Below are 25483 nucleotides of genomic sequence, written 5' to 3'. Positions count from 1 at the left end.
CAATCTTGATACTTCACTGTGGTAAAGAAATCCACAGATTGACTACTCTGAGGAAAGAAATCTCTTCGCACCACTATCTTCAATGGGCAAAAACTTACTTCACGATTATGCCTTCTGGTATTAGATTTGCCCACAAGGGAAAACAACCACCCAATCAAGCACCCTAATTGAGTCTTTTCTCATTCTTCTAAATTGCAGTGAGTACAAGCCTAATCTACTTAACGTTTCCTCATAAGAAAATCTTTCCAAACCCAGAATCAACCTAGTGAACCTTCTCTGGATTGCCTACAATGCAATAAATCTTTCCTTAGGTAAGGGGAACAAAATTGTTTACATTATTCCAGCTGTAGTTTAACAAGTGCCTTGTATAGTTTTAGCAAGATCTCCCTATTTTTATAATCCATTCCCTTCAAAATAAAGCCCAATAACCCAATTGCGTTTCCTATTACCTGCTGAACTTAACTGCCAGCTTTTGTGATTCATGCACAAATCCTTGTGTGCTTCAGCTTTCTGCAGTTTTCCACCATTTAAATAATACTCAGTTCTTCTGTTCTTCCTGCGTAAGTTCATAACTTCTCTTTTTCCTACATTAGGTTTCATCTGCCAAGTCTTCACTAATCCCTTAACTTGACTTTTTTCATCTTTAAACTATTTGTGTCAGCCTTAGTACTTGCCTTCCCATCTAACTTTCTGTCATACGCAAGCTAGGCAATAGTATATTCACTTCTGCCTTCCAAGTCATTAATGTATATTGTAAATAATTATGGCCCCAGCAGCCTTATCTGTGGTACCTTATTAAACACTTTCAGGAAATCCAAATGTATTACATATACTGGTCTAACTTTATCTATCCTGCTTGCTATCTCCTCAAAGAATTTTAATACATTTGTGAGGCATGATTCACCTTCATGAAACCATACAGACTTTGCTTTATTTTGAAATTTCTAAATGCTCTACTATTATATCTAATTATAATAGAATATAACATTTTACCAATGACAGATGTTAAGTTAACTGGCCTATAGTTACCTGTTTTCTTTTGTTTCCCTTTTTAAATGTTTGTTACATTGTCAATTTTCCAATTCGCGAGACTTTTCCCAAATCTAAATATTCTTGGAATATTACTACTCTGTGCATCCACCATCTCCATAGCTACTTTCTTTAAAATTCTTGGACATAACCCACCAGGTTAAGGCAAGTTATTGTCCTTCAGCTCTATTAGTTTCCCTGAGTACTTGTTCACTAGTGATTTATTGTGTTTATTCTCTCCCCACCATTACCATCCTCCAACCTTGAACCCCTTGATCATTTTGGACTTTTGTAATGCTATGTCTTCTATCGTGATGACTGATACAAAGTATTCATTCAACTTCTCTTCCATTTCCTAGTTCTCCATTATTATGTTTTCAGCCCCTTTCTCTAAGGAGCGTATATTCACTTTGGTCTCTCTCTTCCTTTTTGTATATTTAAGTAAGCTCTTCCTATGCATTTTCACGTTACTTTATAACTTTCCCCAATCCTCTGGTTTATCATTAATCTTTGCCACATTGTGTGTTTTATTCTCACACTTTGATAGCTACCCTTATGTAAGTTTAGCACAGTTGTTTGCAATGCAGGTTTCTCACTCTCAGACTGAATGATAAATCCTGTCATGTTTGGTCACTGTTCTGCACAGGATCTCTTGCTCTGAGACCATTTATTAAGCCTGCCTCTTACATATTACCAGATCCAAAATAGCCTGATCCCTCGTTGAATCTACAATATATTGTTCCAGGAAACTGTCCAAATACACTCTTTGAATTCTTCTTCACAGCTACCTTTGCTAATTTCATTTTCCCAGTTTACATGTAGATTAAAGTCACCCATGATAAATGTACTGCTTTTGTCTAACACAGCCTAACTATCTCTTTCATTTTGTTCTACTGAACAGCTTCTGTTAGAAGGCCTATAGACTACTTCCACTAGTGTTTTCTTCCCTGTTATTTCTTACCTCCACCCAGATGGATTCTGCATCATCTGATCCCAGATCATTTCTTGCTATTATACTTATTCCATTTCACATTAACAAATGTACCCCACCACCCACCCTCCCTTCCTGTCCTTTCAAAAGATCACAGACCCCTGATTTTTTAGTTCCCAGTTTTGATCTCCTTGTAACCATATCTCTATAATGGCTATACGATCATATCCACTAACCTCTATTCGTTACATTAATTCACGAATTTCTAAAAGTGATCTGCATTGGTTTTATATGCATCAGAAATTATTCTATTTATTCATTAGGATTTTATAATCACATGATTAAACATTGCTCTGAATCGGTATTTAATGTATCACTCAAAGATTGGTGCACAGTTGGTGGAAACAATAGGTGTTATACAAAGAGTCTATATTTCTTTCAGCAGTTTCCACCATTTCAGTTTTAAAAATGTATCCAAGTAATTCCTCTGAGATTGAAACTCATTAATACCCACAAATATTTAATTTGTAAGTGTCTTTCACACCCTCAGGACATTCAAAAGTACGATAGAGCTAATGACATATGTTAAGTGTAGTCACTCTTGTCATACAGAAAACTGGCAGCCAGTTTGTGCACAGTCAGCTCCAACAAACAACAGTCTGTAATAACAAGCAAATTATCTGTTTGCATTCATGTTGCTTGAGGAATAAATATTAACCTGGACAGTGAACATGAAACAGTAAAAATCACACATAAATTAAGAAAATATTTTAAGAGCAGCAAGTCTATATTTTCTGAGATAGCAGGAATTGCAGATGCTGGAGAATCTGAGATAACCAGGTGTAGAGCTGGATGAACACAGCAGGCCAAGCAGCATCAGAGGAGCAGGAAGGCTGACGTTTCGGGCCTAGACCCTTCTTCAGAAATGGGGGAGGGGAAGGGGGTTCTGAAATAAATAGGGAGAGAGGGGGAGGCGGATAGAAGATGGATAGAGGAGAAGATAGGTGGAGACAGACAGGTCAAAGAGGCGGGGATGGAGCCAGTAGAGGTGAGTGTAGGTGGGGAGGTAGGGAGGAGATAGGTCAATGTAGGGAGGTCAAGGGGGCGGGATGACGTTAGTAGGTAGGAGATGGGGGTGGGGCTTGGGGTGGGAGGAAGGACAGGCTGGGCTGGTTTTGGGATGCGGTAGGGGGAGGGGAGATTTTGAAGCTTGTGAAGTCCACATTGATACCATTGGGCTGCAGGATTCCTAAGCGGAATATGAGTTGCTGTTCCTGCAACCTTCGGATAGCATCGTTGTGGCACTGCAGGAGGCCCAGGATGGACATGTCGTCTGAGGAATGGGAGGGGGAGTTGTTTAGTGCGAACCGAGCGTAGGTGTTCTGCAGAGCGGTCCCCAAGCCTCTGCTTGGTTTCCCCGATGTAGAGGACGCCACAACGGGAACAGTGGATGTAGTATACCACATTAGCAGATGTGCAGGTGAACATCTGCTTGATGTGGAAAGTCTTCTTGGGGCCTGGGATGGGGGTGAGGGGGGAGGTGTAGGGGCAGGTGTAGCACTTCCTGCGGTTGCAGGGAAAAGTGCCGGGTGTGGTGGGGCTGGAGGGGAGTGTGGAGCGGACAAGGGAGTCACGGAGAGAGTGGTCCCTCCTGAAAGCAGATAAGGGTGGGGAGGGAAAAATGTCTTTGGTGGTGGGGTCGGATTGCAGATGGTGGCAGTGTCGGAGGATGATGCGTTGGATCCGGAGGTTGGTGGGGTGGTACGTGAGGACGAGGGGGATTCTGTTTTGGTTGTTATTGCAGGGAGGGGGTGTGAGGGATGAGTTGCGGGAGACACGGTGAAGGGCGTTCTTGACCACTGGGGGGGGGGGGGGGGGGAATGTTGCGGTCTTTGAAAAGTGAGGACACCTGAGATGTACGGGAGTGGAATGCCTCATCCTGGGAGCAGATGCGGCAGAGGCAAAGGAATTGGGAATAGGGGATGGCATTTTTGCAGGAAGGTGGGTGGGAGGAGGTGTATTCGAGGTAGCTGTGGGAGTTGGTGGGCTTGAAATGGATATCAGTTTCGAGGTGGTTGCCAGAGATGGAGACAGAGAGGTCCGAGAAGGAGAGAGAGGTATTAGAGATGGTCCAGGTGAACTTAAGGTTGGGGTGGAAGGTGTTGGTGAAGTGGATGAACTGTTCGAGCTCCTGGTGGGAGCACGAGGCAGCACCGATACAGTCATCAATGTAATGGAGGAAGAGGTGGGGTTTAGGGGCAGTGTAGGTATGGAAGAGGGATTGTTCCATGTAACCTACGAAGAGGCAGGCATTGCTTGGGCCCATGCGGGTACCCATGGCCTACATTTTCTGATTGGTTTCACCATGGGAATCGTAAGAATCTACTGATGAGCATTGAAAATGGTCAGAAAAAAAATCCATCTGGTTCACAATGTCCTTCAGGGAAGAAAATCTGCCATCCTCGCTTGGCCCAGCCTTAATGTGACTCCAGAGCCACCGCAAAGTAGTCAGTTCTCAACTGCCCTCTGAAATGGCCCAGCCTTGACAAGCCACTCTGTTGTGTAAACTCTACAAAGTCTCAACAAAGAGGAGAAACTGGACGGACCACCAGGCATTGACATAGGTACCACAAAAGACAACAGCAGAAACAGCACTGTTGACGCTGCAAAGTCCTCCTTATCAACACGTGCAGGCTAGTGCCAAAATTGGGAGAGATGCCTCACAGACTAGTCAAGCAACAGACAAACTTAGTTATACTCACAGAATCACACCTTACAGACGATGTCCCAGATACTGTCATCACCATCCCTGGATATTTCCTGTCCATTGGAAGGTCAGACCCAGCAAAGGTGGTGGCACAATGATATACAGTTAGGAGAGTTGCCCTGGGAGTCCTCAACATTGACTCTGGACCCCATGAAGTCTCATGGCTTCAGGTTAAATATGGACAAGGAAACCTTTTGCTGATAATCATTCTGTCCTCGGCTGATGAATCAGTGCTCTTCTATGTTGAAAAATGCTTGGAGGAAGTACGGAGGGTGGCAAGGGCACAAAATGTACTTTGGCTGGGGAATTTCAATGTCTACCACCAAAAGTGGCTTAGCAGTAGCACTACTGATTGAGCTGGTTGGGTCCTAAAGGAGATAGCTGCTGGACTGCATCTGTGACAGATAGTGATGGAACAATCAAGAGGAAAAACACACCCAAATTTTTACCAATGTGCCAGCTGCAGATGCATCTGTTCATGACAGTATCACTATGAGTGATCACCACACAGTCGTTGTAGAGATGAAGTCCCACCCTTACATTGAGAACATCATCATGTTGTATGGGACTATCCCTTTGCTGAATGAGACAGACTTCAAACAGATCTAGCAACTCAAGACTGGGCATCCATGAGGCACTCTGGGCCATGAACAGCAGCAGAATTGTACTCCAGCACAATCTGCAACCTCTTTGCCCAGCATACCCCCCACTCAACCATTACCATCAAACCTGGTTCAATGGAGATTGCAGGAGGGCCTCTCAGGAGCAGTACCAGGCATAAATAACAATGAGGTGTCAACCTGGTGAAGCTACCAAACAAGGATACCCATGTGCCAAACAGCAAAAACACAGGTGATAGACAGAGCTAAGTGATCCCACAACCAAGTGATCAGATCTAAGCTCTGCAGTCCTGCCACATCTGTCCATGAATGGTGGTAGACAATTAAACAGCTCCGCAAATTTCCTCACTCTCGATGATGGAAGAGAACAACCCATCAGTGCAAAAGGTAATACAGAAGCATTTGCAAAAATCTTCAACCAGAAGTGATCCATCTCAGCCTCCTCCAGTGATCACCAGCATCACATATTCACTCACATGATATCAAGAAACAGTTGGAGACACTGGATTGTATAAAGGCTATGGGCCCTGATAACTTCCCAGCAATAGTACTGCAGACTTGAGCTCCAGAATTTGCTGGTCCCCTACCTGTTCCAGTATAGTTACAACACTGGCATCCACCCAACAATGAGGAAAATTGCCCAGGTGTTTCTTGTAGACAAAAGGCAGGACAAATCTAATCTGGCCAATTACTCCCTCAATCAGTCTATTCTCGATAATCAATAAAGTGATGTAAGATGTCATCTGCAGTGCTATCAAGCAGCACCTGCTTAGCAATAATCTACACAATGATGACCAGTTTGGTTTCCGTCAGGGCTCCCAACCTCATTTCAGCCTTGGTTCGAATGTGGACAAGTGTGCTCAATTTCAGAGGTGAGATGAGAGTGATAGCCCTTGACATAGATTTATACAGTGCAGAAAAAGCCCTTTAGCCCATTGAGTCTATATTGACATAAATATCACTAAAAGTGCACTAATCCCAATTTCCTGCACTTGTCTCATATCTTTGAATGTTGTGATACTGAGGTGCTCATCCAAATACTTTATAAAGGTTGTAAGATTTTGGAATCCACTACCTTCCCAGGCAATGCATTTCAGATTCCCACCACCTGCTGAGTAAAAAGTTTTTATCCCCAATTTCGCCTAAATCTCCTGCCCTTTACCCTAAAGTATGCCCTCTCATGGCTGACCCCTCAACAAGGGAAACAGCTGTTCTCTATTTATCCTATCCATGCTCCTCATAATCTTACACACCTCAACATGTCCGCCCCCCACTCAGTGTTCTCAGCTCTAAAGAAGAAAAGCCAAGCCCTTCCAGTTTTTCCTTATAGCTCAATTTCTCTATCCCAGACGACATTTTGGTGAACTTCCTTTGTACCCGCTCCAGTGCTAGCACATCCTTCTTTAGTGACGCAACCAGAATTGCACACAGTACTTCAGTTATGGCTGAACCAACACTCTGTGCAACTCCAGTATTACCTCCTTGCTCTTATATTCTATACCACAACTGATGAAAGCAAGTGTCCCATATGCCTTATTAACAATCCTATTCATGTGCTCTGCCGACTTCAGGGTTCTGTGAATAATTACCCCAAGATCCCTCTGTTCCTCTAAGCTATGCAGTGTCCTGCCATTCATTAAATACTCACTAATCTTGTTTCTTCTTCCAAAGTGTATCACCTCACATTTATCAGGGTTGAATACCATATGCCACTGCTCGGCCCATCTGACCAACCCATCTACATCTTCTTGTAACCCATAACTATCTTCTTTGTTATTAACTACTCTACCAATCTTGGTGTCATCTGCAAATTCCTCCCAAATTTTCATCTTTATCATTTATGCACATAACAAACAATAAGGGTCCTAGTACTGATCCTTGTGGTACACTGCAGGACACTGGCCTCCAGTTACTCCAACAGCCTTCTATCGGTGTGTTCTATTAGTAAACCATTTTCTGATCCATCTCGCCAAGTTTCCTTCAATACCATGTTCTTTAAACTTCTCAATCAATCTCCCAAGTAGCACCTTGTCAAAAGCTTGAAAATCCATCAACTAAGCTTCTGTCATCCACATACTTGATCACATTTTCAAAAACTTCTAACAGATTTCATAGACATGACGTCCCTCTGACAAAGCCATGTTGGCAATCCCTAATTGCCGACGGGACGGTAAGGCGGTTTTTGTTTCTTCCTGTATTAAAAACTTACCTTATGCAGCAAGCAGCCCTCTTGTTTCCAGCGGCAGCAGCGCAAGCCAGAGTGCCGACGGGAAGGTAAGGCAGTTTTTGTTTCTCCCTGTATAAAAACATACCTCATGCAGCAAGTGGCCCTCTTGTTTTTAGCAGCGGGTGTGTGGAGGGAACGTGAGCCAGGAAGAAACAGATAAATTCGGGCATTGGCTAAACCCGAAACACTACACGTGTAGTGTCTCCCACCCGTCCTCCTCCTCTAACCAAAAAAGACTGTGTGGAGGTTCGGTAAGGTAAGGCGTTTTTTTAATTCTTCTTCTGGAAATCTCGAGTAGAGGGAATGGAAGCTGGGGCAGTTGCATGCTCCTCTTGCAGGATGTGGGAGGTAAGGGTTACTGCTGGTGTCCCCTCTGACTTCACCTGCGAGAAGTGCACCCAACTCCAGCTCCTCAAAAACCGTGTTAGGGAACTGGACTGGAGCTGGATGAACTCCGGATCATTCGGGAGGCTGAGGGGGTGATAGAGAAGAGTTACAGGGAGGTGGTCACACCCAAGGTACAGGAAAAAGGTAGCTGGGTGACTGTCAGGAAGGGGAAAAGGAATAGGCAGACAGTGCAGGGATCCCCTGTGGCCGTTCCCCTCAATAATAAGTATACCGTTTTGGATACTGTTGTGGGGCACGACCTACCAGGGGAAGACCATAGCGGACAGGTCTCTGGCACTGAGCCTGACCCTGTGGCAAAGAAGGGAAGGGGGGAGAATAGGAGAGCAATTGTAGTGGGGGATTCAATAGTAAGAGGCACAGACAGGCGGTTCTGTGGACGCGAACGAGATGAAAGGATGGTATGTTGCCTCCTGGGTGCCAGGGTCCGTGATGTCTCGGATCGTGTCTTCAAGATCCTTAAGGGGGAGGGTGAGCAACCAGTAGTCATGGTACATATCGGTACCAATGACATAGGTAGAAAAAGGACTGAGAATGTGAAAAACGAGTACAGGGAGTTAGGTTGGAAGCTGAAGTCCAGGACAAACAGGGTAGTTATCTCTGGATTACTACCAGTGCCACGTGATAACGAAGTAAGAAATAGGGAGAGAGTGCAGCTAAACACGTGGCTACAGGGCTGGTGTAGGAGGCAGGGCTTCCATTATGTGGAGAATTGGAGCACATTCTGGGGAAGGTGGGCCTGTACAGTAAGGACGGGTTGCACCTGAACCGGAAGAGCACAAATATCCTGGGAGGGAGGTTTGCTAGAGCTGTACGGGATGGTTTAAACTAGTTTGGCAGAGGGTGGGGTAACGGATTTATAATTAAGAGGATGAGGTATTCGGCCTTCCAATAGACACAACAGGGAGTGAGGTGGTTTATAAAGAAATGCGGTCGATGGAGCGTAATTGCAGACACCAAGATGGTTTGAGGTGTGTATACTTCAATGCAAGAAGTATCAGAAATAAAGCGGATGAACTTAAGAGCATGGGTCGGTACTTGGAACTACAATGTTGTGGCCATTACAGAAGCTTGGGTAACTCAGGAAGAGGAATGGATGTTGGAAGTTCCGGGATTTGGATGCTTTAAAAGAAGTAGGGAGAGTGGAAAAAGAGGTGGGGGAGTGGCATTGCTAGTCAGGGCGAGTATAGCAGCTACTGAAAGGCAGTTCGAGAATGATATGTCTACAGAGTCAGTTTGGGTTGAGGTCAGGAACAAGAAAGGAGCAGTCACTTTGTTGGGGTTTTTTTTTTAAAAACAGACCCCCAACTAGTTGCAGAGAAGTAGAGGAGCGGATTGGGAGGCAGAAAGGTGCAGAAGTCACAGGGTTGTAGTCATGGATGACTTCAACTTTCCAAATATTGATTGTAATAGTTTAGATGGAGCAGATTTTGTCCAGTGCGTTCAGGAAGGATTCCTGACACAGTATGTAGATACACCAACACGAGGAGAGGCCACTTTGGATTTGGTGCTTGGCAATGAACTGGGCCAAGTGTTAGACGTGTTGGTAGGAGGGCATTTTGGCGGTAGCGATCATAACTCTGTTTCTTTCACAATAGTCATGGATAAGGATAGGTACATATGGCAGGGTAAAGTTTACAATTGGGGGAAGGGTAATTACAATTCAGTTAGGCAAGAACTGGGTAACATAAGTTGGAAATAGATGCTGTCAAGGAACAGCACCACAGAAATGTGGAGATTGTTTAAGGAATGCATACTGCATGTGCTTGATATGTTTGTCCCTCGCAGGCAGAGAAGATGCGGTCGAGTGAGGGAGCCATGGTTCTCGAGAGAGGTCGAACGACTGGTTAAGAGGAAGAAGGAGGCTTATGTAAGGTTTAGGAAAAGAGGAACAGAAAAGGCTCTACAGGGATACAAGATAGCCAGGAAGGAGCTGAAGAAAGGGCTTAGGAGAGCAAAAGGAGGCATGAGAAAACCTTGGCAGATAGGATCAAGGAAAACTCCAAGGCTTTTTACACATATATGCAGAACAAGAGAATGACCAAAGAAAGGGTAGGGCTGATCAAGGATTGTAAAGGGAATTTGTGCACAGAAAACCTAAAGAGATAGGAGAGGTCCTTAATGAATACTTTTCTTCAGTACTCACAACTGAGAGGGACCTAGTTGTAGAGGAGGACGTTGTGAAACAGGCAGGTAGGCTAGAGGAGGTTGATGTTAGTAAAGAAGATGTGCTAGGAATTCTGAGGAAGTTGAAGATAGATAAGTCCCCCGGGCCTGATGGGATTTATCCAAGGATTCTATGGGAAGCAAGGGACGAGCTCGCAGGGCCTTTGGCGATGATCTTTTCATCCTCGCTGTCCACGGGTACAGTGCCAGAAGATTGGAAAGAGGCAAGCGTCATTCCCTTGTTCAAAAAAGGGAACAGGGATAACCCCGGAAATTACAGATCAGTTAGTCTTACGTCAGTGGTGGGCAAATTATTGGAAAGGGTTCCGAGAGACAGGATTTATGATCACTTGGAAAGGCACAGTTTGATTCGTGATAGTCAGCATGGATTTGTGAGGGGTAGATCATGCCTCACAAACCTTATTGAATTCTTTGAAGAGGTGACCAAACACGTGGATGAAGGTGGAGCAGTGGATGTGCTATACATGGATTTAAGTAAGGTGTTTGACAAGGTTCCCCATGGTAGGCTCATGCAGAAGGTAAGGAGGCATGGGATAGGGGGAAATGTGGCAGATTGGATTCAGAATTGGCTGACCCTTAGAAGACAAAAGGGTGGCAGTGGACAGAAAATATTCAACATGGTGCTCAGTTACGAGTGGTGTACCACAAGGATCTGTTCTGGGTCCTCTTCTGTTTGTGATTTTTGTAAATGATTCGGATGAAGGAGTGGAAGGGTTGATTAACAAGTTCGCGGACGATACGAAGATGGGTCACGTTGTGGACAGTGCGGAGGGCTGTTCTAGGTTACAAAGGGACATTGATAGAATGCAGAGCTGGGCAGAGAAGTGGCAGATAGAGTTTAACCCTGAAAAGTGTGAGGTGATTCAATTTGGAAGGACAAACTTGAAAGCAGAATACAGGGTTAACGGAAAGATTCTTGACAGTGTGGAGGAGCAGAGGGATCTTGGGGTTCATGCTCACAGTTCCCTGAGAGCTGCCACCCAGGTGGATAGAGTTGTTAAGAAGGCGTATGGTGTGTTAGCTTTCATTAATAAGGGGATTGAGTTCAAGAGCTGTGAAGTTATGCTCCAGGTATACAAAAGCCTGGTTCGGCCACATCTGGAGTATTGTGTCCAGTTCTAGTCACCCTCATTACAGGAAAAACGTGGAAGCGTTGGAAAAGGTGCAGAGGAGATTTACCAAGATGTTGCCTGGAATGGAGGGAAGGTCTTGCGAGGAAAGGTTGAGTGAGCTAGGGCTTTTCTCTTTAGAACGACGAAGGATGAGAGGTGACTTGATAGAGGTGTACAAAATGATCAGAGGTATAGATAGAGTAGACAGCCAGAGACTTTTTCCTAGGGTGGAGGTAGCTTTTACGAGGGGACATAGTTTTAAAGTGAAAGGAGGTAAATATCAGGGAGACGTCAGAGGTAGGTTCTTTACTCAGAGAGTGGTAGGGGCGTGGAATGCATTGCCGGAGAGGGTAGTGGAGTCGGCCTCATTAGGGGCATTTAAGCGGCTATTAGATAGGCATCTGGATGATAGTATAAGGTAGCAGTGGAGGTTAGATAGACCTTAGGTTTCGGGTAAAAGTTCAGCACAACATCGTGGGCCGAAGGGCCTGTACTGTGCTGTACTGTTCTATGTTCTAATTAACCCATGCCTTTCTAAGTGGGTAATATTTTGCTCCTTCAAAATTTTTTCAATAGTTTCCCTACCGCTGAAGTGAAACTCACCAGTCAATAATTTCCTGGTTCATCTCTACCACCTTTCTTATCCTCAGTCCTTTAGCGCTTGCCCCATGGTCAGACAGGAATTAAAAATTTGTGTCAGAGCTGCTGCAATTTCCTGCCTCGCCTCCCACAGCAGCCTGGGATGCAATTTATCTGGGCCAGTGGATTGTCTATTTTTAAGCCCAACATAGCCTCAAACTGTGCAAGTTCCTCATCCAGCAGCTTCACACACAGGTTGCCCCCTTAGTCCCTAATAGGCTCTCCTCTTTCCCTGGTTAATCTCTTCCTTCTAATTTATTTGTAAAATCCGGTTCGCAGGTCATTTCTCATGCCCCCTTTTTACTCTTCTACTTGCTTTCTTAAGTTGTCTCCTGCACTTCTTGTAAAATTTGTCAATTATAATGTCTTTCCTTTCTCTTTCCTTTAATGGATGCTTTTATATATGAATGTGGGTTACGAAAAATTCCCCTGGGATTTGATTGCTGTAATAAATCCTACTTTGCTTTAACCTTAAAGCATTTGTTGTAATTATTTTAGACTGGACTTCACAAACAGGATTTAGGGAAACAACATACTCACCCCAGTTTCAGGGGAAAGAAAATAAGGAAATAAAATTTTAGAAACACCTCTGTTACAAAGACAAATGGCAAGCACAAAAACACAAACCTACAGTCACCACTAAACTCCTCCTCTTATACCTACATTAATTGATGCTGGCCTTTATTTCAACAAGGAGCGGAAAACAAAGTGTGACTAACGCATGCATCAGTTGTACAGAATTCTGATCAGAGTCTATCTAGAGAAGTATGTTGAGTTTTGGGCCCCACACTTAGAAACCATGTAGTGACTTTATAGGATATCAAGGCTGCATAAAGGGACCTTAGCAAAACTAACGTTAGACTAATTAATGGCAAAATCCAGACCAGAGTGTACAGGAAGGCCACACACAGGGACCAAATCCTGAACTTCAATCGTAACCACCCCACCATACACAATTGGAGCTGCATTAAGACACTATTTAAATGAGCCATATCACAGACAACGGATACCCAAGAAGTTTGTCTGCTGATGCCTACAAACCAATCCACAGTTAGAGGACGTGGTACACCAGAAAACAATAGTACCCTACATCAAAAGTATATCGGAAATGACAAGCAGACTCCTTAGACTGCATAGGATCATGATTACACACAAACCTACATCAACACTGCGTGAAATGTTATCAAAGACTAAAGACCCCATTCTGACAGTAAACAAGACTAACATGATATACAGAATCCCATGCAGTGAGTGCAATAGACTTTACATTGGACAAATAGGGAGGAAACTGATGACCAGGATACACAAACACCAGCTGGCAGTAAAAAGACACGACGAATATTCACTTGTCTCGATACACACAGACAAAGAAGGGCATCAGTTCGACTTGGACAAAGTGACTATACTGGGTCAAGCAAACAACAGATTTGCAAGCGAATTTCTGGAAGCCTGGTTCTCAACATGGGACTCCATTAACAAAACTTAGAAACAGACCCCGTATACAGACTGCTGCTGGAAAACAGAACCAGCAGTGACAAGACCCATACAACAGAGGGTCATATAAATTCGGAATGGAGCAGAAGTCCAATGCTTTGATTGGAGGTTGCACTGATGATGTTGCCTAGAATGGTAACAAAACATCTGCACACCTCAGAACAATTGGCTCGGCGAACAAACGAACAACCACATCCACAACCCGAGCTACAAATTTTCGCTAGAATCCTAAAGGCCTGTCTGCCATCCACAAGGCACAAATCAGGTGTGTGATGGAATACTCCCCACTTGCCTCAATGAGTGCCACTCCAATAATACTCAAGAAACTGAATACCATCCAGGCCAAAGCAGACTTTTTGATTGGGACCACATCCATAAGCATCTAATCCCTCTCCCACTGACGCTATGGAGGCAGCAGTGTATACTATCTGCAATGCACTGCAGAAATTCACCTAAGGTCCTAAGACAGCACCTTCCAAGCCCATGATTACTATCATAAAGAAGGACAACAGTGGAAGTTCTGCTCCAAGTCACTCACCCTCCTAACTGGGAAATATATTGCCATTCCTTCACGGCTGCTGGGTCAGAAGCCTGAAATTCCCTCCCTAAGGGCATTGTGGATCTACCTCCAGCAAATGAACTGCAGCAGTTCAAGAAGGAAGCTCACCATCACCTTTTCAAGGGCTAGCAAGTGATACGTATGTCCCATGAGCGAATTAAAAACAATTTAATTTATGGATAAAATGTTGGTTATTGCTTAATATCTGTTTCATTAATTTGAAATTATTTTTGTTTTTTTTCTTTTTAATGTTTTCATTGTAATATTTTGACACTTGCCTATGCATGATTTGCAGAAGTAACATTGGTTTTGCTCATGTTTTTGTGTTTCATAGACAAGGAGGTGCAAATTAGATGTGCTAAACATGTCAAAGAACACCAAAAGCACACAACTGAGAAGGTGGCATCTTACAGGAGTACAACATATTCATAGAATCATAAAATCCCTGTCAATTATTTCAAGAATTATATCAAGACCATGCTGGAAATAGGTTAACCCACTTTGTATACCTTTGTTTTCTAATCCTACAGAAAAAACAAATGCACAACTAGTAAAAGATCTATTGAGTGAGTAGTTGAATATGGCTGACCATCATGACTCAACACCAATGGAAGTGGCAGTGCTTGGTGTTGCATGAGTGCTATCGTGGCAGCCCGTCAGTAGTGATAAGATGGGAGGCAATAATGTTGAGGCCATTTGACAGCTCTATTCTTTAGTGAAGTGCATGCTGATTGTGAACTGGCTGTGTGGCTGCTGTCATCTAGTGGATAGGTTGTGCTAGGGGCAGTTAGTGACTTTACATACGTGGACTGTCAGTCGCGTCATACTGCCATCATCCACTAACTCAGACACAGTAATCTTGATTGGGCATGAATCAACATTAAAGGACGGAACACTGTGTAAGCAGGACAATACCTGAGCAAGAGGGCAGTGTAACAGAATCAGCTGTGGCAGTCCTGTCAGACAACAGATAGACCTTGCTTCACTGTGTGAAGATGCTTGGCCTTGGATGTCAAGACAATGATGGCTTTTCTTATTAGAAGCAGATAATCCCCATATGTCAGAGTCCTGAGGCATTGCAAAGCCACAGACAGGCAATACAGTGTCAATGAAGTGTATGTGCTCTCTCATAGTTCAGGAAATTGAGTATTTCAACTGCTCTTGAAGAGTCATATGCTGTACAGTGTGTATACAAGAGCAGCATGCTGACATGTACAGAAATAGTAAGACTCTCTGCAGCATGGAACACTTATTGTCACTGGCACAGAGATGCATGAGGTGGATACCAGCTGTGTCTCAGCTGGTGATCTCATCCAGCAGGTGAGGTAGTTGTACAACTGCTGGGGTATTCAAAGTGGTTAATGAGGGAACCATCCCTTGGTGCACCATAACCATTCCTTGAGTTCTGAAGAAGGGTCATTGGACCTGAAATGTCAACTCTGATTTCTCTTCACAGATGCTGCCAGACTTGCTGAGATTTTCCAGCAAATTTTGCTTTTTTTTCTGATTTCTGATTAAAGCATCTGCAGTTCTTCAAGTTTTTTTTTGTCATTCTTTACATCCTTGGCCCCTTCAACTCAGCACCATCCCAGTAAAGGTCCTGTGATAATGCCTTCGCCTACAATGACACAGGTGCAGCAGCCTATGGAGAAGCCGACGTGGGCACCTCCATGGTGTGGACAGGCATGCAGCCTTATGCAGATACAATGGAGAAGGCTACTTCCATCTCTTCCCCAGCCACAGGAAAAGTAAACCATAGGCATGGGCATGAGCACAAGGCACTATGGTGTTACCTATGCTTGATAGGTCACTTTGTTGAAGTTCTTTGTTATTGAATAATCTGGCTATGATTATTTATCATGATATTGATTAGAGGTGTCTTTTTAAAGTTTGGTGAGAAAAGTGAAATTCATATTATTCATGGTGAACGAATGCCTGGGCTTGGTGCTGTTGCAAGGTCTGTGATGTCAAGCAGTGGTGGCAGAAGAAACTCCATTCTTAGTGTTTTTGGCAGGCAATGGGATTATTCGGGTGTGTGTTCTGGATAATTTTGCTTTTTGATGGAGGATGAATTGTAGAGCTATTTATCAGAGGGCTAAAAGGCATTCATATTAAGTATTGCTCAATCACCATGTATGTTGTGGTCATGCTAGCCTGCCAACCATAAATCCTGGGTCCAAACGCATCTGCAGCAACACCTTTGTCTTTCTATTCTTCATCAGAGGAAGAGTTGTGTAGCAGATCCTTTATTTCATCCAGCTCCAGACTTCTTTGTACAGTTAACTATGCAGTGTGTAGCAAAACAAACCACAATGCATGATGCCCTAATAAATGCAAAATACTGCTAATGCTGAAAATTTGAAACAAACACAGAGAATGCAGGACACATTCAAGAAGTCTGGCAGCATCTATGGAAAAGAAACAGTTAATATTTGGCGTCTGATATGACTGTTCTGCTGAATTTCTCTAACAAGCTTTGTGTTTGCATGCGAGACACCCTGGCAGGCTTGTACAGAAGGGTAACACCCAGGCAACAAAGACACATTTTCGAGGTGCGAATCATCTGTTCAATACAAGAATGTATTACTAGATGGCTCTAGTCATAGTGCTTCTTTGGATTTTTTTTAATATCCAGAAATGCTCTAATGCACAACTGAACATTTTTCTTTACCATCATCAAATCACCTGTGGTAACTTTTTTTCATCTATTAACCACTACCAGTAAAACACCATATTTTCCAATTGATTACTTAATATGCAAAGCCCGTTGATGGCAATGCAAATCATCAAAGATGAGGGAGTGGTAGTGAGACGGCTAGGGGCTAAATCAAAATGGAGTTGGAAGGGGCTTCTTTGGATCTACATTTGGGTATTTAATGCTACCAGGTAGCAGTATCTCAACTGCAAGTTTTATCCACCAGCAGCCACACAAGGTGCTTGGATGTGGGATGAAGAGGTACAGCACCTGGGACTCTTGTAGGATGGTGGAATAATCACAACTGATGAGAGGGGTAAGATGCACAACTGCAAGATTCACTTATGGTCACACACAATCTCAACCTTCAGTGAGTGGAAACCTTTTCATTTGTGGAAGTTACTAGTTAGTATGTTACATAGGTGCAATTAATGATCTCCTAGACCTGAGAAAATGATTCGATGGTAGCCAAGTCCAATGCCTTGTGTGCTTGCACTGTTCCATTTTTGTCAAAATGGACATTGTCACTTTTTGCAGTGGTGACCTGAGCAAATGTAGGTTAATTAAGAAAAATCAGCATGAATTTAGGGTTAAATTATGTGTAACATGCTGAAGCTTCTGAGGTAACACAAGGGCTGATGAGGATAATGCGCTTCCAGAAGGCATACGCAAAAGATTAGTAAACAATGTTAGAGCTCACGAAAAAAAAGCACAGTAATTGCCAATTTAGAGTGGACTTCATGCCCATAATACAAACAGTAAAATAAATCATCAGTTGGCAAATTTACTCGAGGAAGCGGTCTTCACCAACTTAAACAGGGCCACCAAGTATCAGGAATCTGTTGCAACTGACAATTGGTATAAGTTATCCTTTACCAAAATGGCGGCGGAGCGTCACTCTCGTTGGTGTCAGAGGCGTTGGATGCCGTCCGTATTAGGATCAACACAGGACTGCGCAGGCTTCGGATTCCTCATTCCACTGGAGCTGCTGTGCAGGGGGGGCAAGAGGGGGAGGGATTTGTGCGTAGAAGCCAAGTGGCCTTCGGAAAGCTAACGGAGAAACGGATGAAAATCTGAGCAGGGGGATGGGGGTGGATGCGATTCGACGGCCAACAAATGACCACAGGTGCAAAGGAGAAGGTAGAAAATAGAACAAAGCAAAAACCTCGCCCCAATTTCCAGTGAAATTTGTTGATAGGGGTACAGCACCAAGTTTAAGGACTGGAGGCAGGCGTAATCAGGCCCCTCACTGGATCGTGCGCTGTAACGCAGGCGCCGTGGAACTGATTACGCACGCGCTGTATTGGATGCCTGACACGCACCGGAGTGTTTGATTGTAGCGTAACGGACAAATGTAGCACGGGCTCGGGGGATGTGGGACGAAGGGGAGATGGCTCCCGACTTTAACGAAAATGTTTAGTAAGGGTGGGGGGAAGGGATGACAGGTAGAAATGTGAACCAAGAGGTAGGAAAACTTTTGAATTTTGGTACGCTAATGAATGGCGACCACCTCCATCCCCATCCCCCAACCCACATCAGTCAGCGGTTGCTATGTGTGCTCCAGCCCTTGGTGTGATGAGTACTCGATTGATCTGTCAAGTATTAAACAGTAATGTGCAGCCACGGCCTTGGGATTAATACGTTATCGGACGGTACGTCGAGTGTCTCTTGGCTGCAAGAGTTGTCGATTTTTGCGATGTTGGTGCTCGGCTATCTGTTTAAGCAATGGGCTGGGCACAGAAGCAATTTGATTAAATTCCGGAGTGTGGTAGGTATAAGTACCAATTGCAACTCGACCCAGCGCTTTTTTAAATTTGAGGATTAATTGCTAACGGCTAGAGGCAAAGGGCTGAGTATAAACCTGTAAATTAAAGTGATATTGATGAGTACAGTGTTTTAGATTTGCTTACCTTTCGATTTTCCCTTAATTAAGAAAGGTTGTATATGTCGATGATGTAACTTCAGTTTATTTATCACAGTGAGGCTACATGTAGACCCGTTTAAGATTCGGTAGGTTATGATATAATCGTGTGCAGACCATGTCAGTGTTGTCATAATGAGGTTGAATACAACACGGATATCTGCATAAGCGTTCTTCGATTGACTCCAGATTTAATGGCCATATGATACTCTCCAGGGTATTGAGCTCCAGTTGGATATTATAGCAGAAATTTGCAGTGTTTCCCAGTCAAGATGCAGGCTCTGTTCTGACACCCATCGACATTCCCCGTGTGGCAGCAACAAGAATATACTTGTCGCTGATGTAGGGAGGGGATAGTTTTTGGAATTTACTCCTGCAAGCCACGTTTACGAATGTTTTGTTGTAACCCGACGTTGCAGTCTCATTGAAATGAAAAATGAAGTAATAATAAGTTCAGAAGTGCCTGGATACTTTAAGGATTATTATACCCTCAAGTCATTTAAAACTGTTTTTGTAAACAAAGAAGTGATACTGAAATACTATGTAGCCACTGACGTCATTGCATTGAAGAGAAGTCTGGCGTCAGATGTTTGCGAAGCTGTAGGACAACCCCTTTGCCAATTGTGACCCTCTTCTTCCCTTCAGCTGTTGGATGATTACTGTGTTCCTGAAACCCCTTCCCTCAGTTGGTTCAGTGTCCACCACTGTTCATGCTTGTTTGTGATAGGATTGCAGTACTTTGATTTGATATGCTAATTATGAGGCTGTGTGGCTCTGACCATAATATGTTGCTTCTGCTCTACCCGGTGTTGCTATTACACTCCTCGTTGGTCACCTAGCTTGATGGTAGAGTGAGGAATATACTGTGGTATGAGGTTACTGATTGTAGTGGGGTACGGTTCAGGTGGCCACAATATTAGGTGAACGTCAGGTTTTAAGGTACTAGAAGCCTGAATCTGTTCCATCTTAGATGATGGGAGTGTCTTGTTGCACAATGGAAGCAGCCCTCACTATGAAGACTGGACTTCATCTCTGTAGGATTGTCACTTTTGTAATTGACAATATCATAGAACATAGAACAGTACAGCAGAGTACAGGCTTTTTGGCCCACAATATTGTGCCAACCTATTAGCCTACTAAGATCAATCTACCCTACATACCCTACATTTTGCTATACTCCATGTGCCTATCCAAGAGTCGCTTAAAAGTCTCTTGAGTGTCTGACTCCACTACCACTGCTGGCAGTGCATTCCACACGCCCACCACACTCTGTGTGAAGAACCTACCTCCAACATCTCCCCTATACCTTCCTCCAATCACCTCAAAATTTTGCCCCCTCGTAATAGTCATTTCTGCCCCCTCGTAATAGTCATTTCTGCCCCCTCGTAATAGTCATTTCTGCCCCCTCGTAATAGTCATTTCTGCCCTGGGAAAAAGTCTGTGACTATCCACTCCATCTGTGCCTCTCATCATCTTGTACACCTCTATCAAGTTGCCTCATCCTTCTTTGCTCCAATGGAACAAGCCCAAGCTCCCTCAACCTTTCCTCATAAGACCTGCCCTCCAGTCCGGGCAGCATCCTGGTAAGTCTCCTCTGCACCCTCTCTAAAGCTTCCACATCTTTCCTATAATGAGATGACCAGAACTGAACACAATATTCCAAGTCTAACCAGAGTTTTATCGAGCTGCAGCATAACCTCGCTGCTCTTAAACTCAATTCCCCTGCCAATGAAAGCCAACACACCATACGCCTTCTTCACAACCCTATCAACTTGGGTAGCAACTTTGAGGGATCTATGGACGTGTACCCCAAGAGCCCTCTGTTCCTCCACACTGCCGAGAATCCTGCCATTAACCCTGTATTCTGTATTCAAATTTGACCTTCCAAAATTAATCTCTTCACACTTTTCTGCATTGCATTCCATCTGCCACTTCTTTGCCCAGCTCTGCATCCTGTCAATGTCCCGTTGCAACCTACAACAGCTCTCCACGCTGTCCACAACTCCACCAACCTTTGTGTCATCCCTTTTGTTACTTCTTTCATTACTTGTCACACTGATGGTGCGTCATGTCCTTGCGAACTTGATCAATTGTGCCTGGGAGCCACTCCTGTTGATAGACATTGAGGTTTCCCATCCAGCAGACATTCTGTGCCCGAGTTACCCTTGGAATGTCTTTCAAGTGGTGTTCAATACAGAATAATTACAATAATTACAACATTTGATCCATCCATATTTGTGTCGGCCCTCCTTTATTCATTCATTAGATGTGGCCATCACTGGTTAGCCAGCATTTATTATCTATAAGGTTCTTGAGTAGATTTGCAGCTTGGGTTGTGGATGCTATGGTTGGTTCGTTCGCTGAGCTGGTTCCTTGGTTCGCAGAGGTTTCATTACCCTGCTGGGTAATGTTATCAGTGCAGCCTCTGATGAAGCACTGTTGTGTTTTCCCGCCTGGTATTTAAACTGTGGGGTCTGTTGGATTTGATTACCTCATTTCCGGTTTTCCTTCGCAATGGTGTATACATAGGGTCTAGTTCTATGTGTTTGTTGATGGCCGTCTTGGTGGAGAATCAGGCCTCTAGGAATTCCCGTGCTTGTCTCTGTTTGGCCTGTCCTAGGATCCTGGTTTTGTCCCAATCAAACTGGTGATTCTCCTTATCCGTGTGGATGGAGATGAGTGAGTATTGGTCGTGTCTTTTTGTTGCTAGTTGGTGTTCATGTACTCTTGTGGCCAATTTTCTTCCTGTCTGTCCAATGTAATGTTTGTTGCAGTCCTTGCATGGAATTTTGTATGTTACGTTGGTTCTGTCCATAGTGGGTAAAGGGGTCTTTGGTTCGAGTTAGCAGTTGGCGTAGGGTTGATGTGGGTTTGTGTGCTACTCTTATGCCCAATGGTCATAGGAGTCTTGTGGTCAGTTCGGATATGTTCTTGATGTCTCCCCTAGTTTGGTCCGTTTGATGGATAACCAACCCAAACTATGGATCTGATACGTGGACGACACTTTTGTCATCGCAAACAGACCAAACTAGAGGAGGCACACGAACTGATAAACAACACTCTCACCGGCATCAAATTCGCCAGGGAAGAGGAAGAGAACAAATAGCTCCCATTCCTGGACATCATGGTAGAACATAGGGCCAATGGGGAATTCCTGCCGAAGGTACACCGAAAAGCCGCACGCACTGACCAAGTACTGAATTTCAACAGTAACCACCCCAACGCCCACAACCAAAGTTGCGTAAAAACACTATTTAAATGAGCGATAACACATCGTGAAACTACAACAAAAAGAAGAGTCCCTCCTCTAAGTATTTAAGGACAACAGATACCCGAACAACTGGATCCGACGATGCCTATCACACGAGCAACAACAGGAAGATACTGCACGCCCTAACACACTGATCACGCTACCATACATCATACATGGATAAGGAGAACCACCAGTTCGATTGGGACAAAACCAGGATCCTAGGACAGGCCAAACACAAGCACGGGAATTCCTAGAGGCCTGGTTCTCCATCAAGAAGGCCATCAACAAACACATAGAACTAGAGCCTAGATAGACACCACTGCAAAGGAAAACAGGAAATGAGGTATTCAAATCCAACGGATCCCACAGTTTAAATACCAGGCGGGAAAACAGCGCTTCATTGGAGGCTGCACTGATGATGTTACCCAGCAGGGTAATGAAACGTCTGAACCAAGGAACCAGTTCAGTGAGTGAACCAACTACAGCATTTGTTGTCTATCCCTATGGAGCAGATGATATACTTCCATTCATTTGCCCTGTCTCCACATTCAAACATGTTTCCTCCTCTTTAGACATTTAGAACATTTCTGACACCGAAGGAGGCCACTCTGCTGGTTATGCCCATTTTGACCTAACAATGAATCAATAAGCCTGATTCCATTTCCAGCACTTTGTTCATATTCCTAGAGGTTGCAGAACTTCCGGTGTATATCCAAACACCTTTTTAAAATCTGTTTAGGGTTCCAGTCTCTTCTACCCTCTCAGACAGCGAGACCCCTATCTCCCAGTTCTGGGGAAGGGTCACCGGACCCGAAACATTAACTGATTTTGTTTTCACAAATGCGGCCAGACCTGCTGAGCTTTTCCAGCCACTTTGTTTTTGAACCCCCTACCATCTTTGGCTGGAAAACAAATTCTATCATTTTTCCTCTAATCCTTCAACTCATCATTTTAAGTCTATTCTTTGAGTCAATTACACCTCTGGTAAGGGAAATCAGCCTCTCTCAACCAGGTATATGCCAATAAAATCTTTACTCTGTCTCCTCTGATCCGAGGAAAACAACCCCATTCTGCCCAGTCTTTCCTTACAGTTGCATCTTTCCAGTTCTGAAAAGATCCTTGTGAATTTCCTCTGTGTCCACTTTAATCTGTCCTTCCTGTAATGGGGTGACTGGAATTTCACACTGTACTCAAACTGTGGTTTAACTGATGGAATTTTACTCTACAATGTCCCACACACCCTGGATACATTATGTTCCACTGGAGATTTTGGCATGATAGTATTTAGTCAGGAGGGATATGTCTTGGAAGAATTCAGCATTAACTCAAGACCTCATTGCAATCTCAATGCATCAGGTGAAACACTGGCAAGGAAACTTCCTGCTAATTACCACCTATACACCCCTTTCCCTCCCAGGGATGATGAATCAGTAATCCTCCGTGGTGAACATCAATTGAACAAAGCAATGAAGGTGGCAATGACATATTGTACTCTTGGTGGGGGCATTTCAGTGTCCATCACCAAGAGTGACATGGTAGAACAGTTGCTTACAGACCTGGACAGACTTTGTGCAGATTCAGTCTAGCAACTAGTTCCCTCTAAGCTGTGTGTATGTACAGCTTCTTCAAGTGTCTATGCAGAAGAGAAAATAATCAAGAATGCTGGCCTGTAGCAGGCGGTGAAGTAACCAACAAGGGAAACACTTACTTGACCACATTCTCACCAATTTATCTTTGATAGATGCATCAGTTCATCACAATATTGACAGGAATGACTATTACATAGTCCCTATCCTCCATCATATTGTCTGTTGACCATTTTGCTAAATAAGATTTTTAGATTTTTTATCAGGTCTAGGAATTCAGAAGTGGACATACATGAATTGCTGTGGTCCATCAGCAGCAGAAGGGTATTCAGCCATAAAGCTGTAATCTCATGGCCCAGCATAAGACCATGGTAGTCCATTACCATCTTGCTGGGAATCCAACTTCAATTAAGGAGGCATTCAGGAGAAACATTACCTAATCTCCTAGCATGCAAAACTGTCAGAATCCCAAAGTGTATACTGACCAGTAGAGATACAAGTTTGTGGTAGACAATGTAGAAAAGCCTTAGCTGATTCCTTGACAGTGAAGAAGGTTTTCTAAGATTACAGAGATCTTGGTCAAAAGTGTCAATGGGCTGAAAAATGGTAGATGGAGTTAAATCTGGATAAATGTGAGGTATTGGTACAACAAACAAGGGTAGTGCATATACAATTAATGGTAGGGCCTTGGGTAGTGTTATAGAGCAGAGGGACCTAGGGGTGCAGGTACGTAATTCTTTGAAGTTTGAGTCATGTATAGACAGGGTGGTTAAACCGTTTGGCATGCTTCCCTTCAATGTTTAGTCTTTTGAGTATAGGAGTTGGGAAGTCTTGTTGAGGTTGTATCAGACATTGGTGACGCCTGTTCTGGAATACTGTGTCCAGTTCTGGTCGTCCACTTATAGGAAGGATATTATCAAGATGGAGGGGGTTCAGAGAGTTTTACCAGAATGTTGCCAGGTATGGATGGTTTACGTTATCGAGGAAAAAGTGGATAGGCTGGGACTTTTTTCACTAGAGTGTAGGAGGTTGAGAGGGGTCCTGAGAAGTTTATAAACTTCTGAGAGAGAATTCTCCAGTAACTTCTGAACTAAGATGTTCTGTTGACGGGATATGAGAAATTATGAGCTAAATTAGAAAGTGGAACCGCAAAGGCAATAATCTACGATTACAAAATTGCCTTTAGGCTAGCTCTTTTTAAATTCCAGATTCTTAATGAATTCAGATTTAACCATCTGCCTTTGAGGTTTTGAATTGCTTGTCCAGTGACATTTCTGCCTCAACACCACCTACCAAATGCAAGATAGACACTCATTTATTAGGTAGGTACAACAAATAATTAAAAAAAGCTCATGGAATGCTGTCATTTATTACAAGAGAAATTGAATGTAAAAGTAAGGATGTTCTGTTTCAGTCCCCTAGACATTGGTGAGATACATCTCTAGTATTGTGTGTTGTTGTTGCGGTCTCCTTATTGAAGGAAAGATGCATTTGCGTTGGTGGTGGTGGTTTAGAAGTTTACGAGGTTGATATCTGGAATGGGGACTGGTCTCGAGTGGAAAGGTTGAACAGATTGGATTTATTTCCAGTAGAGTTCAGAAGAATGACGGGTGACTTGACTGAAGTACATAAGATCCTAAAAGGTCTTGAAAAGGTGGACTTGGAAAGAATTGTTTTTTGCCCATAACTAGGCGGTGGTGCGGTAGCTCAGTGGTTGGCACTACTCCTTCACAGCACCAGGGACCAAGGTGTCATTCCAACCATGGGTAACTGTCTGTGTGGCGTTTGCATGGTCTGTCTGTGTCTGCATGTGATTTCTACCAGTGCTCCAGTTTCCTACCACAGTCTGAAAGTGTGCATGGATTGACCATGCTAAATTGCCCCGTAGTGTCCAGGGATGTGCAGTCTAAGTCTAAGACATGGGAAGTGCAGTGTTACAGGAATGGTTTGGTGGGATGGTCTTCAGAGTATTGCTGGAGACCCAATGTGCTCAATGGTTTCTTTCTGCACTGTAGGGATTCTATGATTGTAAGACACTTTAAAAATTGGGGTTTCAGG

At 43.8% G+C, this 25483-nt stretch overlaps 2 protein-coding genes across 9 annotated transcripts in view; both read left to right on the top strand.

The window, feature by feature from the left end:
- The window catches only part of LOC125481015 (lysine-specific demethylase 4A-like), a 109096-nt gene extending 91377 nt beyond the window's left edge, over positions 1 to 17719 (top strand). The window contains exons 7-8 of the mRNA XM_048601535.1: positions 15603 to 15718; positions 17441 to 17719. Of these exons, the coding sequence (XP_048457492.1) occupies positions 15603 to 15718; positions 17441 to 17719 (395 nt within the window). The remainder of the gene's footprint in view (positions 1 to 15602; positions 15719 to 17440) is intronic.
- The window catches only part of LOC109913946 (CMP-N-acetylneuraminate-beta-1,4-galactoside alpha-2,3-sialyltransferase), a 425675-nt gene continuing 417078 nt past the window's right edge, over positions 16887 to 25483 (top strand). For 3 of the 8 annotated variants that reach the window (XM_048602388.1, XM_048602382.1, XM_048602389.1), the window contains exon 1: positions 18010 to 18317. The gene's annotated coding sequence lies outside the window, so the exon portion shown is untranslated. The other 5 variants (XM_048602385.1, XM_048602384.1, XM_048602387.1 and 2 more) reach the window with 5 other exon arrangements.

The sequence above is a fragment of the Rhincodon typus genome, chromosome 10 (assembly GCF_021869965.1).
Source record: "Rhincodon typus isolate 14 chromosome 10, sRhiTyp1.1, whole genome shotgun sequence".
NCBI lineage: Eukaryota > Metazoa > Chordata > Chondrichthyes > Orectolobiformes > Rhincodontidae > Rhincodon > Rhincodon typus.
This window is presented reverse-complemented; position numbering and strand designations above follow the sequence as displayed.